Source organism: Pinus tabuliformis, chromosome J (genome assembly GCF_031772625.1).
Source record: "Pinus tabuliformis cultivar Carrire ecotype Pingquan chromosome J, CPIR1, whole genome shotgun sequence".
Taxonomy (NCBI): Eukaryota; Viridiplantae; Streptophyta; class Pinopsida; order Pinales; family Pinaceae; genus Pinus; species Pinus tabuliformis.
The window spans coordinates 992,741,000-992,760,226 of record NC_142295.1 but is presented as its reverse complement, the minus strand read 5'-3'; the positions used below and the strand labels follow the sequence as shown (position 1 = coordinate 992,760,226).

Here is a 19,227-nt window from a genome sequence, read left to right as displayed (position 1 = left end):
ATTTTAAAATTTCATCATTGTGATAGGAAATTCAACATGCAGAGTGTGTATATGTTTGTAGTATTCCTCAAGATTCTTTTATTTTTTATTTATTGTTCTTATTTCTTATGAGTCCTCTTTAACCCATTGGATCAATAAAATTCTTCAAATAAAATTTGACTTCAGGTGATTAATTAAACAACTTTTGTTCCATGTTATAGAAGTAGATTTATTTACTGACTATTATATTTTTCTATTGTGCTGAGGGTGGTAGTTTCGATGGTATTCTCTTATTGGTTTTGATTTGAGTAATGGGTTGATAAGATCAGGATAGTCACAACTATCAATATCATGCAGTTGAATGCATTTTAATTTCATTTTTTGTAACACACATTAATTCAACAAATTATTTGTTAAACCTAAAATTTGTTAAGAAAAACAATGCTTTTTGTGACATAATTGTAGGACATAGAAAACAACACACACATGATAGAATTTTTTTTGAAGTGGTGCAAGTTCTGTAAATCTTATCAATGCTATACTCCAAGTTTCTCTCTCCGTTGTGTGTTGAAATACAAAATTCGAACCTTCAAAATCGAAATGAAGTAGAATCTCATCATGTCCATATGCCCATTCCTAATATTGATGCACATCAATTCCTTTCTCACAAGAAGAAGAAGAAGCACTATCTCAAGGCCTCGACTTCTCCCAAGAAACCAAAAAATAATGTCTTTGTTGATACACAACAAGTGAAAGTGAAGAAGAAAGAGAAGAAGAAGAATAATGAAGAGGAGAAGTTGATTGATGACAATATTGAAAAGGAAGTTTCTAATCGAATTGAAAACAAGGAGGTTGTGAATGGAATAAAAAATAAGGATACTAAAGGAAAAGAAAAAGGAGAAAAAAAAGTAACGATAGTGAAATGAGTATTTCTGGGAAATGAAGTGAGAATACGATGTAAAAAATGTTGAAATTGTTTGAGGCAAGGCTTCTAGAGAATGTGCCACATCACTATAAAAAATTCGAAAACCATCACACATTAAGGAACATGCCTGGCCCTTTATTCTAGATGGCAGGGGCTTCATTGGCATAATGACCATTGGATCAAGTACACCCCTCTTTACTCTCTTTTTCCTTTTTTTTTTTTTGTTATGGGTTTGAAATCTCTATGAACTTTTATAATTTCTGGGGACAAAAGTGGTTGTAATTTTTTCTCGTATTTGTTGTTCATTTATTCTCTTTTAATACATTCTTATTAACGTTTTCCTAATTTTCTTTAATTCAATTATCTTTTGAGTTGGCGAAGTGGAAGGCCAAATAATGTAACTTTGTGCTTATCATAAACCCATATTCTCATTGTGGCTTGGGAGGTTTCTAAAACCTACTTATGAATTTTCAATCAATCCAATTTATCTTCTTAAATTTTAGTTTTTCTCATAGTCATCTTTGTGACCCTCAACACTCTCTATATCGCCTTTCCCAAAAAGATGGTTTGAATAGTAAAAACCCATTAATTTTCTTGTATTTGTTCTCAAAATAAGGTTTTCCTCATCCATATATATAGTTGGGTGGGTGGGAAGACTAAATTCTTGTAATGTTGTCAAGCTTGTTCTAAATTAATCTCGGTAGGCCTCTTTCTTATTTCCATAGTTAGCAACTATGTAGGACAATCCATAACCTGCTAGCAATAAAATAAAGAAATTATTGAGAAGTTAAAATTTAATAAGATATTGGCATATTAGAATATATCTGACATTTAGACAAAATTGGGTCAAGTAGAGTGGAACGTGTGTGAAATAATATACCTAATAGGAATTAGTAATTCCATAGGGGTGTGTTCTTGTGTGTCCATTCGACACTTACTAAGGTCCATGCTAGAATCAACCATTTTTAACCTTGACCTTAACTAGGATTTCTTCATGATAGGCTTGCAAGAGTGCAAGGGAAATGTTAGAAACTCTTTATAACAAGGAACATTTTCATTCCTATAGGGGTTAATGAGGGGCATCCTTATGTCTCACATTATTTTCCTATAAAGAGGATTTTCTACTTAGGGTTTTGTTATATGGAATTTACCACCACAAACAAGAGTGTCTTCCCTAGGTCTGGTGGACTGACCTAGAACAACAAAAAGAAAGGACTATAATTTCCTCCTTAAAGTAAATGGACAACGGGATGAATCCTACTTGGGATTCGTCACAATATTCATTCATATCTTGGATTGTATGCTCTAATCCTAGCTCTGATCGCTATAATTAGAACATTAACAATTAGACAACAGAAGCCAAATATATATGACATCTATGTAGCATAATCCAATCACTGCATTCAATAGATTAACATGGTATTGAAATATATGAAATCATAACATCACATATATGAAAACAATATACTCCTTGTATTAATAGAAATAGAGAGAGTTACAACCAAATATAGAGTTGATCTTGTAGAAGAGATCCTCCAAGTTGACTAGCCATTCCTTGTCAAAATGTGTTCCTCTGTATCACCCTAATGCATGGAATAATGTCTCTCACAATGACACCATGAGGGTAGAATCTATCTTCAGAAGCCATCCCCTATCTTGGGGATGGCAGTAAATATATAGAAGATGATGGTAGGTTAGGAATTCGTATACATTTACCAATATATGCTTCATATCCACTCTTGATGGGAGGATGAGCTCAAGGGATAATGAGTGAAATATCCAAGGTAGAATATGATAGGATTCAATACTTTCATTGAAGGTAAATGGTTATAACCACTTCCGGAAACTTTTGGAAGAGGAAGCTTTGGGATTATTTTATTTTTCTTGAATTTTTAGAATCAGCACAACCCTAGGAAGGGGCAACCCACTGGTGATTAGCACAGGTCCAAAGAGGTACAACCCACTGATGAACAAATTCTTTCAAGGAAACAAGGTTTGTTGTGTTGAGAAATCGATGCAAGTAGATTAGGGTTTGATTCCTCTTTCTTGACAATTTCTTGTGATTTATGTTGGTTTATTTTACTTCTTTATTATCTTATATTCCATCAAAAAATTACAATATTATGTGTCTATTAAGATCACAAAAACACAAGACACAAGATGTAGGCACTATGCCAAGGAAAAACCCCCCTCGTGGGAAAGTCTAGTTAAAAATTCTCTTCCTTCAATAGTTTTATTTGAGACTCTTCAACCTAGACATAGACCAAACCTTCCCTCCACACCAAGTCAACTCTTCGAGATCTTCAACCCCTTTGCAACAACACTTCCATCTGAGTAACTTCGACTATGCAGCAACTTATGACATCAGGTAGCAACTAGCAGCAACTTACGGCATTAGGTAGCAACTGGCAGCAACTTACGGCATCAAGAAGCAACTGGTAGCAATAACACTTATAATACTTCAATCTCCCAAACTAGGGCACGAAAGAGAGAGAGAGTATCACCAAAACTTTGATTTCTTCCTTCTCCTTATCCTTTACCCAACTCACACTTATTTTGATTTCCTTGACCCACTTTGCACTTTTCCCAGCTTCAGTAGAGATATTGAACTTGCTTGAGATGAGATGCTCCAAATGAATTTGATATCCTTATATTTATAAGCTCCAGGAGAGGTCGAATTGGTCTCCCTTAGACCGACTTGATCACCTTTGGGCTGACTTGGTATGGAGGTTACATAAATCATATTTTACTCAATAATTAACCTTTTTAGATGATTCCAAAGCCCAAGAAGGGTCTCTTTAATTGTAAAAAGACTCTATTGACTCAATATTAATCCTAGGAGTCCACAATGGGGAATTTAACTAATATAATGTTGACCCAAGCATGAATCCCATTCTTTAATAAGTCATTGTAACAAAAATAAAAATTATTGTCTTTATTCCTTTGACAAGTACATTACATGATGACTCAAATACATTAATGAAGACTGAACCTAGTTACATTTTCCAACACTCCCTCTTAACTAGGAAGGTATTCATCATATACAAGTACAAGGAAGATCTCAACTATATGAACCATGAATAAGTTTAGGCACAACAATGCCATGGACTAGATTCATGAGCAGGGAAATATATCCATTGGTCTCTCAACAGTTTAGGCACTACAATTCCATGGAATATATTCTTGACCAGGGAAATCTATCTAGGTGGGACTAATATGGACTCAATATTTCAACCTTTCTAGGTACCATCAGGCTTAGTTTCTAACCACCAATCGAGGAAAATAGGTGTGTATTCGAGGTCGGAGCTCTACAACCAACGCCACCCTCCCTACTTTGGGACCTAGACATCAACACAAAGTGCTAGCTGGATGTCCTCCCAGGAAATGCTTCACTTGAAAAGCCTCAACAAATCTCTTCCAATATCTTATCATCAATACAATCAACAATATCTACTAAACCAATCATGTTTCTTAGATATTCAAACTTCTTATTAGGAAGAGACTTTGTTAGTATGCCTGCTACCTGTTCATCCATCAAGACATACTCCAACTTCACGATCCCATCCTGCACCAAGTTCCTAATAAAGTGGAACTTATTGTTGATATGCTTCATTCTAGTATGAAACACGGGATCTCCAAAATTTTTAATAAAACTTTGATTATCACAATTAATCATAGTAGGACCTAGAGACTTCTCGAACAAATTTGTTAGAAGCTTCCTTAACCAAACAACCTCCTTTCCTAACTCACATGCAGCCACATATTCTACCTCGGTACTACTTAAAGTAACATGATCTTTCTTTCTACTTGACATCCATGAGATCATAACAATTCCCAGACTAAAACATCCTTTAGTAGTGCTCCTTCCATCAGTCTCACAGCCACCCCAATCAGAATATGTGAAGCTAATTAGCTTAACTTCCTTAATATCATACTTTAGACAATGATGTATAATGCCGCGAAGATACCTCAGTATGTGTTTGGAAGCTATCCAGTGATCATGACGAGGATCCAACTGAAACCGACTAGGAATGTGTACTGCAAAACATACGCTTGGACTAGTATTTACCAGATACATTAGGGAGCCCACCAACTAATGATAGGAGGTAGGATCCATGAGACATGAGTCAGATCCCCTCAACTTCTTGAGATTAGTGATCATAGGAGTAGTCATAGGCTTGGAATCCATCATCTCAAATTTCCGCAACAACTTAATGATGTACTTTCCTTGCCCCAAACATATCTCCCTAGGTTTTGCCCATACTTCTAGACCCAGTTAGTAGTGCATTAGTCCTATATCCTTCATTTGAAATTCATCTGCTACCATATTATTACATTCTCAAATTCTTTACTCCACAACAATGATGAATAGATCATCCACATATAGTAGAATAATGACGGGCTTATTATTCACAACCTTGATGTAGAGATTTGGATCAACAGAACTCTTTACAAATCCAATTCTAAGGAGATATGCATCCATTCTTGCATACCATGCCCTAGGTGTATGCTTCAAACCATATAGGGATTTATTGAGTCTACAAACATGAGAGTCCATGCTATTAACTTCAAATCCTTCAAGTTGTTTGATATACACTTCTTCATCAATGGTCCCATTTAGAAATATGGTCTTCAAATCCATTTGATGGATATTCCAACCCATTGTAGTGGCCAATGAAACTAAAGATCTAATGGTAGTGTACCTTGTTGTGGATGCAAAGGTTTCTTCATAATCAATTCCTTCCTTTTGAGAGAAAACCCTTGAAATGAATCTAGCTTTGTACTTGTCTATACTTCCATCAATAGCATGTTTGATCTTATAAATCCATTTGGAGGTGACAACCAATTTGTCACTAGGTCTAGGAACAATTTCCCATACCCATTCTTCATAATGGATTGATATGCTTCCTGCATCACTTTCTTCCAAACATCTTGATGAGTAGATTCCTTGAATGTAGATGGTTCAATTTCAATTAACTTCATCATATTATTAGCATAACCCTAATATATCTTCGGTCGTTTACTTTCCCTGAAGGTTCCTTTCACAACTTCATGTCCTTCAACATCTTCTAATGTATCTTTTAACCAATTTTTCCTTTTCCTTATGTTTGGGATGACCACATATTAATAGCCTCACTTGTTCCTTCTTCTTCCTTTGGATTTGCAGTAGGGTTTTCATGATGACCTTATTCTTCTTCAAATATTGGAACTTCTTCATCATTAGAATCAACAGGAATATCCTTTGATTTCTTGTATGGTTGATTTTCATTGAATATGATATCCCTACTTACCTTAATATGTCTTTCTTCCTTAATGTATATTCTATATGCTTTTGAGGAGATATTATATCCAACGAATATTCACTTGATACTTGTGGAATCCAAATTCTTTTGCTTGTCCTTTGGAACATGGAGATATGCTGGATTTCCAAAGATTTAGAGGTGATCCACACTTGGCTTCTTTCCTATGTATACTTCTTTGGGTGTTATATTATTAATAATTATATGAGGCCTTATATTTTGAATGTACATGACTGTCATTACTTCTTCTCCCCATAATAATTTTGGTGGGTCTTGATCAAGGAGCATTGTTTGAATGCCTTCTTCAATTGACCTGTTCTTCCTTTCAGCCACTCCATTTTTTTCGAGATAATAGGTAATAATGAGCTCCCTATTAATTCTTGTTTCCTTACAATATGCAATAAATTCCTTAGAAGTGTATTCCCCACCATTGTCAGACCTTAGAGTTTTTATCTTTCTTTCGGTTAGGGTTTCCACTTTAGATTGAAACTCCTTGAATTTTTCAAATAATTCATATTTTATTTTGATAAGGTAGAGCCATGTCTTTCTAGAATGGTCATCAATGAATGTTACATAGCAGAGATGACCTCTAAGTGATTTGTCATACATGGGCTCACACACGTCATAATGAGTTCTAATATATCTTTAGACATAGTTTCACTATTAGGAAATGGCTTTCTTGTATGTTTACCCAAATAACATCCCTTGAGCACACCTTCATGATCTAACTTCATATTGAGGATGCCATGAACCAATTGTATCTCTAGCACTCATTTACTTACAAGGGTCTCTATGGTCCCTGATGATGGATGGAGTCACCATCTAAAATGTTGGACATATCACTCATATTACACAATGCTATTATGGAAATCTCTGACAAAATGAACCAATTTATTAAGAGTCGGGATAACCTTATAATGTAGATGACCATACCTCCTATGTCATAGCTCAATGGGATTGATCTCCATGTGAACCGAATCTTGATGAAGTGGTGTAATAACTCTATAAATACTTCCTTCATGAACTCCAATAAACCTAGATTTATCAATGTTAGAGTTTTTTCGCCAAACAAATACTTTTCCATCAACAAAATCAAATATATCCCCTTTATCGTCTAAACAAGAAATAGAAAGAAAATTATTTTTCAAACCTGGAACGTATAGTATGTTGTTGAGGTTAAACTTTGATCCATTTTCTAGCTTCAACTATCTTGATCCTAGGCCTCTAACATCACTGCTTTTGTTGTCACCGAAATCCACTACATGAGAAGACGGCTCCTTTGATAGTGTAGGAAGTTGTTTACTTTCTCTTGTCATGTGCCTTGATTCTACACTACCAATTATCCATGCATTTTCATCACTAAGAGAAAATGTAACAGAAACCAAGAACCCTTGAATTTTGACCTTGTTGAATAAGTAGTGAATGATATTCTTGATCCATCTTCCAGCAGTGTTGATACCCATTCTCATATATTTTATCAAAGAGGGAGAATCCATGTACCTTCACTTTTCCTTTTCGCAGAGGGATATACTTTGGGATATCAGTTATAGTCTCACCCTCTTTAGCATCCAACTCCTCAAGGATCCGTGAACCTCTTCTTCATCCAGGTCAAGGGTTTCATGCGGTTGTTTTGACTTGTCCATTTTTTCCTTTTGGCAAACGTCAGTGGGTTTTTTCCTTGGTGACTATCTCACTGGATCTGACTATGATTTCTTTTTCTTTTTCTTAGTAGCAGACGACTTAGGCCTAGGTGACCTCAGTGCCGTAGGTACAAAATGTGTTTCTTCTACTCATTGTGTGACTTCAAGGGTAGCGGCTTTAGAAATGACGAATTCTATGCAGTTAATGGTTGTCATTCTTTCCAAGAAAGTGTCATGGAATGCTTTGGGCACGTTAGCTAACCCTAGATGTAAGAAAATATCTTCCTAATTACAATGGTTCATAGACTTAAGGAACAAAATATCACAAGTGATTTTCAGAGAGAAAAGTGTTCTAATGCAGGGTAACATGCCATATTTATAGGTGATTTCAAATTCAAATCTGACTGTTCCCTCCAAATATCTAACATAAATGCATCTTTGGTGGCACATTGCCAAATATTTGTTCCATAAATGTAGCCTACCCACTCCTCTTAATGGAAATTTCACCATCTAATCATCTACAGTGAAACCAAGGACTATTTTTTTACTCTATTGCATGACACCAACCTCCATGGCATATCCCTCCTTGCGCATCTCCTCTTGGCGCACTTCTTGCTTCCATTGTGAGCCCCCTTACTTCCTTTTCCACTTCTTGGGCAGTGTAGTTTATAGTCCCATACTTCCTTGCAGATGCCTAGAGGACTAATATTATCCCGCCATCATGTAGTCATTACACAGGGGTAGGGTCCCCTATATACAACTTCAAGCGACTTCCATTAACTCTACTTGGAAGTAATTCCCCATTCAGCTTCGTGAGCTGAAATGCACCACCATATGCAATTTCCTTGACTACATAAAGTCCTAGCTAATGTTGGCATTATGACACAGGTTTGGCACTATGGCACAGGTGTGGCACAGGTGTTGTCCTTGATGGCAACTCACTCTGGTAACAGATCTCAGTTCAGGTTCTCAGAACGAAGAAAAATATATATACGCAGGTTCATCGTGATCAAGCTATGTATACATGCGGGTTAGACGTTCCAAAGTCGCGTATGCATATACACGCACTTTCATGCAAGGAAAATCACGTACATGTGGGAGAACTTATGTTTGGTCTATGGTATTTAGTCCTTGGTATTTGAACCTATGGTTTTGGACCATAGTATCTCGTCAAATGTGTTGATCCCAAGTATTGGGTCCATGGTATTGGTTTGTTATTGTTTTGGACCGTGGTATTGTGAAAGGCCTAAGACTATAAAAGAGGAAGGAGATCATTAGGCAAGGATCATCTGATGTATTGAATATCTGAAGACATGCAAGTGATTGCTTTGTGTGGCTGAATCTGAATCAAGGAGGAACGTGAGCATTACAAGATAGATAAGTTCTATTGATGGGTCGAGATCTCAAGGCTTGAATAGTAATATCTTTTTGTGATTTGATCTATTATAATCGGCGCATACTTAGATCTATAAATCTGATAATTTGAGTATAACTGAAGATTGTTTAAGTGTAAAGGGTGAATTGTCTTTTATAGATCTGTACGCAGGTTCGACTCTGAAAAAGTGCGTATACACGCAGGTTCAGCAAGAGAAGAAAGCGTATACGCAGGTTGACCTTGATTTAGCTGCGTATGTACGCAGGTTTATACACAGTGAAGTAGCATACGTCTCTTGAAATCTGGTTTAGCTGCTACTGTGGATTACTACAGTGTTCTGGGTTCAGCATTGGTGTCTGGTTATTAGTATTATTTTCTGATTACATCATTTTGAGAAGTTATTGGTTGATTTAGCAGTTGTTGTGGAAAGGAGATTGGTTGATGCACATATACTTGATGTTTGTTTGATATTCATGGATCCAGTCTGAAAATTGATGAAATGTGGTCCCTGGAAGAAAAGATAAGGTTGTAGCCTTCTGTAGGTCAGCACCTACATACTAGTATATCAGCTAGTACAAGAGCTAAGGGGGTTGTAGCTCCCTTCCAGGAGAAGCTGGAGAACGAGAGAGGGTTGTAGCTCTCTGCAGGTTGCAGCCTACGTACTGGTATAAGTCTGCACCAGTACAGAATCATTGTGAAAAGAAGTTTCTAATTAAAAGAAGATAGAGACAAATTGCAGCAGGTGGTTTTCACCCACGTTGGGTTTCCACCTTATATCTTGCGTTCTTGTGTGTGATTGTCTTATGCTCTATTTTTACTGTTCCTGGTTACTGTTTATATGACTCTGATGCACAGATTAATGATCAACATCTGTAGAATACATTAAATTATAAGTCTGCATTGTATACGCGGGTTTTATTATCTGAAGTTGCGTATATACACGGTTTTCTATAACTGAAGTAGCGTATATGATCTGGGTGTGAAATAAAAAAATTTGACTTAATAATATTGATTCACCCCCCCTCTCAGTATTATTTTCAACAATTGGTTTCAGAACAGGTCCTTTAGAAGAAGCTTGATCACTTGAAGGAAGATCTATCATCATGAGCAACTACGAGAGAGAAGCCTCGATCAGGCCACCAATTTTTGATGGGACCAACTTCGTTTATTGGAAGGTAAGAATTACATCCTATCTTCAATCTCTTGGTACAGAAGTCTGGGATATCATAGATACAGGGTACACATTTCCATCAGCTACTCCTACAGATCCGGCTGAGAAGAAGCAATATGAAAAAAATGCAAAGGCTGTCAATACTCTATTAGGGAGTCTATCTCAAACAGAATTCATCAAGGTTATGTGGCTCAAAACCGCAAAAGAAATATGGGACAATATCGTTCTGAGCTATGAAGGAGATGAACAGGTAAAATGAGCAAAACTTCAAACCCTCAGAATTCAGTATGAAAATCTCAGAATGCACAGTGATGAAAGTGTGGCTAACTATTTCCTTTGTATAGATGAGATTGTTAATTGTATGAAAAACTTGGGTGAAGAAATAAAAGAGGTTGTTTTGGTTGAAAAGGTTCTAAGATCTTTGTCTTCTAAGTTTGAATCAAAAGTTTCTGCCATAGAAGAAAAGCAGAATCTACAGAGCCTTACCATGTCACAGCTGCACGAAATTCTAATTGCTTACGAAATGAGAAAAGGAGGACCATTAGACAGGAGAGAAGTTGCATTCAAGGCTTCAAGCAAAGGAGATTACTATGAGTCAGGACATATGTCAGAAGAAGAGGAAGAGTCAAACTTTGTCAAGAACCTCCAACGGGGAACTGGAAGATTCAGAGGTAAGCTTCCTTTCAAATGCTTTGCTTGTGGAAGAGTCGGTCATTATGCTGCAAAATGTCCTCATAAAGATAAACTAGACAAAGGTAAGGAACCTGTCAGATGGAACAAAAAGAAGAATAAGAAGATCTATTACACGCATCAAGACAATGATGGATTGTCAAATAGTGATGAAGATGAACGAGGTAATGATGACAGACTTTTGATGGCTTTTGAAGATGATGATTTCTTGGATGCTATAAATGAAGAATGTCTTTATGAAGAAATTTCTAGACTTAAAGTTTGTTTAGAGGAAAAGAATATGATTATAGATACTCTAACAATCCAACTTACCGAAAAAGATAAATACAATGATAAGTTAGAATGTGAAATTGTGGGACTTAGAAAATAAATTGAGAAAACAAAAGCCCTTAATCTCAGATTTGCTAAAGGGTCTGAAACTTTAGATGAGATCATCAAAGTGCAGCGTTCTCCACTAATCAAGACAGGTCTGGGATATAATGAAGAAGCGTCTCAAGCACAAGAGCCATCCACCTCCAAAAGTTATCTTGATGCAGCAAGGAGGAGTGAACAAATTGACAATCGACAGCAAAGGCACAATGGAGATCACCAGGTAAATCAGGGACAATTTACCTCAAGAATGAACAGAGATTACCAGGTAAATCGAGGGCAATCTACTTTAAGGATGGACAGAAGCTACAATCAGCCACAGGTAAAACATTCTCAATTTGCCTCAAGAATGGATGTCAATAGAAACTACAATCGTTCGGTTGGTAGATTTGATAATCGCAGGAGTTTCTTCAATGGCCAGTGTTTCTCTTGTCATAAATTTGGTCACAAAGCAGCTCAATGTGTTTCCTATAAGACAATCATGACTAAAGAAACTCAAAAACAAAGAAGTATGACTGGGATCATGAAAAGGACCTAGAATAACGTTTCTGCTCTTGAAAATGAAATAGAATGTTCTATTTGTAACAACTTCGGTCATGAAGATTCTGAATGCAGGAGTAGGTTTCGGCAGACAACTCAGAAGGAACAAGTCTCAAGTGCCAAAACATGGAGAATGAAAGAACCACAACTAGAAAGATGTGGGATAGCCTTATATGCAGAAGGACAGGAAAATCAATGGTATATTGAAAGTGGATATTCGAAACATATTACAGGTGATAAAGAAAAACTTCAATCATATAGTGCCCTAGAAAAGGCAAAGAAGGTCTCATTTGGAAATGACACCCCTGCGTTCATAAAAGGTAAAGGTTCTATTCAGTTGAAAGAAAAGGTCAAATTTGGAAATGTTATGTATGTTGATGGCTTAAAGCACAATCTATTGAGTGTCAGTCAGATGTGCGACCAAGGAACTGAGGTAATATTTCGATCAAATGGATGTAGTGTTCGTGATCTTGATACAGGAAAAATAGTGTTCAAAGGCATAAGAACTCCAAATAATTTATACATATTCAAAGAAGGAAAACCTCAATGCTATCTAAGCAAGAATGATGAACACTGGCTATGGCACAGAAGATTGGGGCATCTTAGCTTCTCTCAAATAAGGAAAGCATGCAAATATCAGGCGGTTCGTGATTTTCCTGACATCAGAATTCCAGACAATACAATATGCAAATCATGTCAGTTTGGTAAGAAAACCAGAACTAATTTCCCTGAGAAGGAAGTATCAGCTATCAGGCCACTTGAACTTGTCCATACTGATATATGTGGTCCAACTAGGAAGAAGTCACCTCGAGGTGAAGAGTACTTCATATTGTTTATTGACGATTTTTCAAGGATGTGTTAGTTAGGACTCATGAAGTATAAAGATGAAGCTTTCGAAAATTTCAAATCATTCAAAGCCTTGGTTGAAAACGAATCAGATCGACGAATAAAATATCTCAGATCTGATCGAGGAGGAGAATTTACCTCAGATGAATTTTTCGATTTTTGTGAAGAACATGGCATAAGAAGGGAATTTTCTACTGCAAGGACACCTAAGCAAAATGGAGTAGTGGAAAGGATGAACAGAACGGTTCAAAATATGGCTCGTGCTATGCTCCATGAATCTAGAACTCTCGCAACCTTCTGGGGTGAAGCCGCATTTTCTGCAGTAACTATTCTTAACAAGACAAATGCCCGGGTAAACGACACTCAGACTTTGCATGAACTTTGGTATGGTAAGACTCCCGCGGTGAAATACTTCAAAATTTCTGGAAGCAAATGCTACATTAAAAGGACTGATGAAAATCTTGGCAAGTTTGAACCTAGAGTAGATGAAGGCATTCTCCTTTGTTACTCTCCCCATAGCAAAGAATATAAGTGTTACAATAAAAGACTTGGAAAAATTATTGAAAGTATTGATGTAGTGATTGATGAAGAAGGAAATACCCCTAGGCAGGAAAGATCTGAAGTTTTCGAAGATGATGAGGACTATCCCTCAACGTCAAATCAGATTCATGATGAAGAAACCCATGAGGCACCAGAAGAACAAATAAGAATAGAAGAAAAGACTCCATCCAGATACGTTCAGAAGAATCATCTAAAATCTCAAATTTTGGGGTAGAAAGAGGCAGGTGTACAAACAAGGAGAACCATTTCAGAAGATTCAAGCTATCTAGCATTGCTCTCCTCCACCGAACCACAAAATGTAAGAGAAGCATGCAAAGATGAATGCTGGGTCAAGGCAATGAATGAAGAACTTGAGCAGATTGAAAGGAATAACACTTGGGAGTTGGTTCCTAGACCAAAAGATAAGAATGTCATAGGGACAAAGTGGATTTTCAAAAATAAGCTGAATGAAAATGGAGATGTGGTTAGAAACAAGGCAAGACTTGTTTGTAAAGGATATGTGCAACAAGAAGGCATAGACTTTGAAGAAACCTTTGCACCAGTGGCTAGACTTGAGGCTATAAGAATGTTCCTTGCTCTCTCTAGCTTTCAAAAGTTCAAAGTATTTCAGATGGATGTAAAATTTGCCTTTCTGAATGGAGACTTGAATGAAGAAGTGTACACTGAACAACCAGATGGGTTCATCCTTGGAAATGATCCAAATCTTGTATGCAGACTCAAAAAGGCTCTCTATGGTCTTAAACAAGTTCCAAGGGCTTGGTATTTTCGGTTGGATGAGTACCTTCATTAACAAGGTTTTGCAAAAGGTGTTGGCATTATGGCTCAAGTGTTGTCCTTGATGGCAACTCATACAGATGACAGATCATAGTGCAACAAGTCAGTAGCAAAGATTGATGATCAGCCTACAAAGAATGAAGAAAATAAGAAGTTCGCAGGTGCGCCGATCAAAAGGTGCAGTCATCGGCAGGTTCTGCAGGCACATCATTTAGAAGGTGCGGACATGTTCGCAGGTTCACAGTTCAAAAGGTGCGGACCCCAGTTCACACACTTTCATGCAGAGAAAATCACGCGCACGTGGGAAATCTTACGGGCGGTCCATGGTATTTAGTCCGACGCTTTTGAACCTATGGTTTGGTCCGTGGTTTTGCATCTAAAGGTTTGAACCCTGGTTTTGGATCCCTAGTATTGGATCTCTATGGTTTTGGTCCATGGTTTGAGAAAGGCCTAGACTATAAAAAGGGGAAGGAGATAATTTGGATGCAACACTCATGAGTTGAATATCTTAAGGAGAGCAAGATCTGAAATTTTGGTGATCGGTTGGTGAGTGATAGCTGGATCTGAATCAAGGAGGAACCTAAGCTTTATAAGATGGATCTACTAATGGGTCGAGATCTCCTTGGCGCATGTGTTAACACTCAGGTTGTCCCCTTTGACTCCTAAGGGAATACGACCGAGGTAACCACTAACCAATCTTTTGGCCACAGGTCCTAGCCTACCTGTAACCAAAGAGGGCTCTCTCTTTCTGCTTTAACTTTGTTTTGATGATGTTTTAGGCTAGCTATGATGCACAAGGTTTTGTTTTGAATTTGTTGGATGATGATTTCAGTCATAACAGGTATGTTTTTGCAGGGTGATCTAGGCCATTGGGCATGGAGTTCGTGAAGTTTAACTGCTTGGTATGTCTGCCTTGAAACAACAGTGATGCTACAGAGCCAGATAAGTGTCTATGGAACAATTCTTTAAATCTGTAATTGAATGGGATGGAATCAGGGCGTGAAAGGCAACTAAGGATCTTTCAGTAAGCTGATATGGGGAACAGTGGGAACATTACTTAGGAACATTGAAGAATTCCTGAATAACATTCATATTTATAGAACAAATACAAACATGAGAAATTAAGAATTCATGTCCATGATTAATTCTGAAGAAAACGTATTCAACAACAGAGATTGAGCACAGGGTGTAATCAAACATTTCGTATACTATTCTTTTTCTCTATTGTTGGACTAGTGAAACATGCATATGATTTAAGCAGACATAAGAAGACAAAACATAGTTTAGGAAAACTTATTGTTCCATTAGACAACACAGGAATTCTGTAATAGCACGCAGAGCATCATTGAGACATCAAGCATTCAGGAGATAATGAACTTTTCTAGCCTTTTGCATTAGATCATCTGAAAATATACAATATATTGTCTCAGAGAGAAAATCACCAACCCCAAATACGTTGCAAGGGGGGGTATATATACAAAATTTAGATACAAAAATATCTAGCTGATGAATTAATGGCTCATAAATACTGTGCCAACTCCTGAAGAATTACAGCTGAGAGAGTAAATGTTGTAATAACTGCTTAGTGTATTAGCTGTCCAAAATTGTCAGAGAATTTTGACTTTGTGACCCATTGAGTCAGCTGGAGCCGTATTGCCCAAATTTGTGCGTTTCCTTTGCTTTAGCTTGCTGTCGTAGTATCATGCTAAGTCACCCTTTTTGGCCGCCTTGCATGCTGTCCTGATTCTGTTTTTGACTTTGGTTGAGCTGAAGCTGACTAGGACAGACCAAACCGAGATTACTGAGGAAAAATTGCAGCATTGCCTGCCACCAATCTTCCTTGGGTAGTTGGTGTCTTCGTATCTTTTTCAAGGTTTCATCTGCCTCTGTATACCTGTAAAAATTTGGTGGGACCTCAAATAGGTGATTAATCTCATGCTCAATGTAGAATAGATTTTCAAGCTTGTCATAGAGGCTCTGCCCTGATGGAGGTCCTGTTTCTTCAGAAGTATTGGCGGATGCTGTGATCTGATTTTCAATAAAATTTGTCATCCTAGTGGCATATAGCTCACGGGCGAGCAGTATTCCTGTGCCGGTCAATAGGCTGGGCAATCCTTTGTCTTGCAATGCTCCCATTTTAAGCTTGTATTCATCCACCTCAACCTGCATTTCATGACATTTTCTCTCCACAGTTTGTACAAAATTTTTGAGGGTCAGCACCTTTTTAGCTGTTAGGACAACATCTGTTCTGTTGATGATGTTTAGGGCTGCCATCTCCTCCTTGGTCTGATTGTTGAGAAAATGTATCATCCTGTTGGCCTGCTCAGGCCTATTCCCCAGTGCTGTTCTGGCTTTCTGGCTTTCAACTTGTGCTTCGCCTATTAATTCCATCTGTTCGTGCACTGTTTTGATTGACTTCCACTGTCTGGTAAGGGAGTGGTCAATCCGGGCCCACAAAATCCTTTTTATTTCTGCCAGAGTATTTTCTAGTTTTAATTCCTTCTCTAAGGCCTTTATTTTGTCCTTTAGGGCCTTAATCTCTCTGGTCTGCTCTGCTACTGTCATCTTGGATTTGTCATACTTAGCTTCCAGCTCTGCCAATTTCTCCTTGGCTTGTTTGATCTCTGTCGCCTGAAGCTCCAGCTCTTTGATAACTTTTGTCAATTCATCCATGTTTAAGCTGGACTCAGGAGCTGTTGTTGTTGCTGCTGCCGCATCTGTTGTTGCTGTAGCCGTTGCAGGGGTCGCTGCTGCCTCTGTAGTTGTGGCAGTGGTTGGGGCAGTCTGAGGAGGTTGGGAGGTTGATTCTCCTTGTTTGTCTTGGAGTGCCCTTTCTAGCTCCCTTTCCAGATCAATCACTCTTTAATTCAACTGCATTATTAGGTCGAATTGATCCTCAACTTCCTTTTCTTTCTGCAATTCTGTTGTTTGAGGGTGCTCAATAGGAAGCAATTTCAGTCTCTTCTTCAATGCAGCAATATCATCCTCTTTCTTTTTCATAAGGGCCCTCACACCCTTAGTATCCTTAGGATCATGTCCTAAGTCCACAATGATGTCCTCCAGTGTTTTGATCCTGTTGTCCTTGGCCATGGATGACATTCTCTCCAAATCTAGCTGAGTGTTGGTGTTCTTCAGAGATTATTTTAATTCATGGGCCATTGTGGCCCTGTCTACCAGTGTGGCATAGACCATTTCCCCTGTTTGCTTATGCAGCTCTATCTGATCCATGGGGTGAATGTCTTTTTCCATGACTTCTAACTTTGTTTTGAAAAAATCTGCAGCTGAGTGAGGCTGCGGTATCTTGGGTTTAAAATGGCCGAGGATTATCTTTTCCTCTTGGATATCATATACTGACATCAGCCTCTCTTGTTTAGTCGGTGTTGCCTTGAGAAATTGTTAGTATACCTGCACTTTTAACAACTCATTTTGTGCCTTAATTTCTTTGAAGGAGGCCTTGGTGCTGGATGGCTTCTTGCTTTGCTGAGTGGAGGAGGACACCTCCATGCCAAGTTGTACTCCTTGCTCTTGTTGGAAATAGCTTGTGGCTGTCTGCCGACTGTCTTCTCTTTCTTTCCTTGGGCTCTCAAGGATCTCCTCGTTAATTTCTTCTATGACTGGAGAATCAACCCTTTGTCTTTTGGCTTCGGGTTGCTGAGCGGATCCACTAGTAGGTGTGGACTCCTCTCGGTCCCTTTTCTTGCCCCTTTCCTCATGTGCAGGGGTCTGTAAGGTAGGCACTGTTGGCGCCTCTGTTTGTGGTGGAGGGGTTTGCTCTTGCTGCTGCCCAATTGAGGGGGCAGGTTTTTCTGTCACTACTTCTTTTTCTGCACCCATTATCCCCTTGCCTTTTTCTGTACCTGATGCTGATGTAGATGGCCCCTGGGTGACTGGTGCGGTTGCAGCAGTGGAGGTACCTTCTCCAATTGGATGCGGCTGCTTGAAAGTTACCTGCTGCACAGAATCTAAGTCAAGAGTTTTTTCTAAATCCTTGACATTTCTTTCCATTATTTCTTCTTGAGTTAGTTCCTCAATTAATGTGCCTTGCAACCATTCTTGTTGGTTGGCATACTGCTCAATTTGTGGATATTTACAGTGCTCATACCCTAGCAGCCTGTATTTGACTCTTCTAGCACTGATGAAGCCTTCGGGGTCATAAGGGACCCACCAAAAGCTTCTCTTTAGTTTGTATTTATCTCTGAGAATTTGATCAGCCTCTTGCCAACCCTCTTTCTTATTCATGATAAAGGGACCCATATGGTCTTTGAACTTGAGATGGGCTTTCTTCTTGGCACTATGAAAGTGGGTGAGGTCAGAGTTAATGAGTTTCATATAGTATTCCAAGGCGAACATCCTCATCGGTACATATCTTGGGAGCCTATATGGACAGAGCTCACAGCCATAGATTCTGATGACTGTATGGTTTTGGTATAGGTACCAATCACCTATTTTATAGTTCTTGGACAGCTGCAAAGTCTTCTGGATCTCAAATGACAGGCTGGGAGGAGGGGATCTCATCAATAGGCAAGAGACCGGGTAAACAAATTGGTCAATAAATTCACAGTAAGAATATGGTGAATCTTGGACTTGGTGGAAAACTGATGACCAGAAGATGACAGACCTCCTCTCTCCCCTAGAATCCAGTTTCTTGATAGGGCATTGAAAAACCTCAGACTGATAATACATGAACAAGTGGTAGATATATGATGAATATTTGAACACACCCTCCCTATCCACTTTCAAGAGCTGGTCATGTATTTTGTTAGCTATAAACTTGGCAAAGGTATATTTGTAAGCAGGAGGCTGGCCTGGGCTGTAAGCAACTAATAATACTAGCACTGTCTCATCAATGTGCTCACTGGTTTTGTAGCCCAACACATAGGAGACCATGTCAACTAGGAGCTTGCCCACATCAGTGAAATGGGCATACAAGAAAGGAGGTGGTCCTGTAGGCTGGCGGTCTGCCCTCATGAATGTCTTGGTGACCTTCTCAAAGTCAGCAGTGTAAAGTTTGGCGCCTGCATCCAGTAAATAGTTCATGGAGAAGGGAAACAACAGTT

The 19,227-nt window shown here is 38.3% G+C and overlaps 1 protein-coding gene across 1 annotated transcript in view; it reads left to right on the top strand.

The window, feature by feature from the left end:
* LOC149230171 (uncharacterized) overlaps positions 1–16,958 on the top strand; it is a 56,540-nt gene extending 39,582 nt beyond the window's left edge. The window contains exon 2 of the mRNA XM_089381218.1: positions 16,861–16,958. Coding sequence (XP_089237344.1) covers positions 16,861–16,958 — 98 coding nt within the window. The remainder of the gene's footprint in view (positions 1–16,860) is intronic.
* The last annotated feature ends 2,269 nt before the right edge of the window (positions 16,959–19,227 follow it).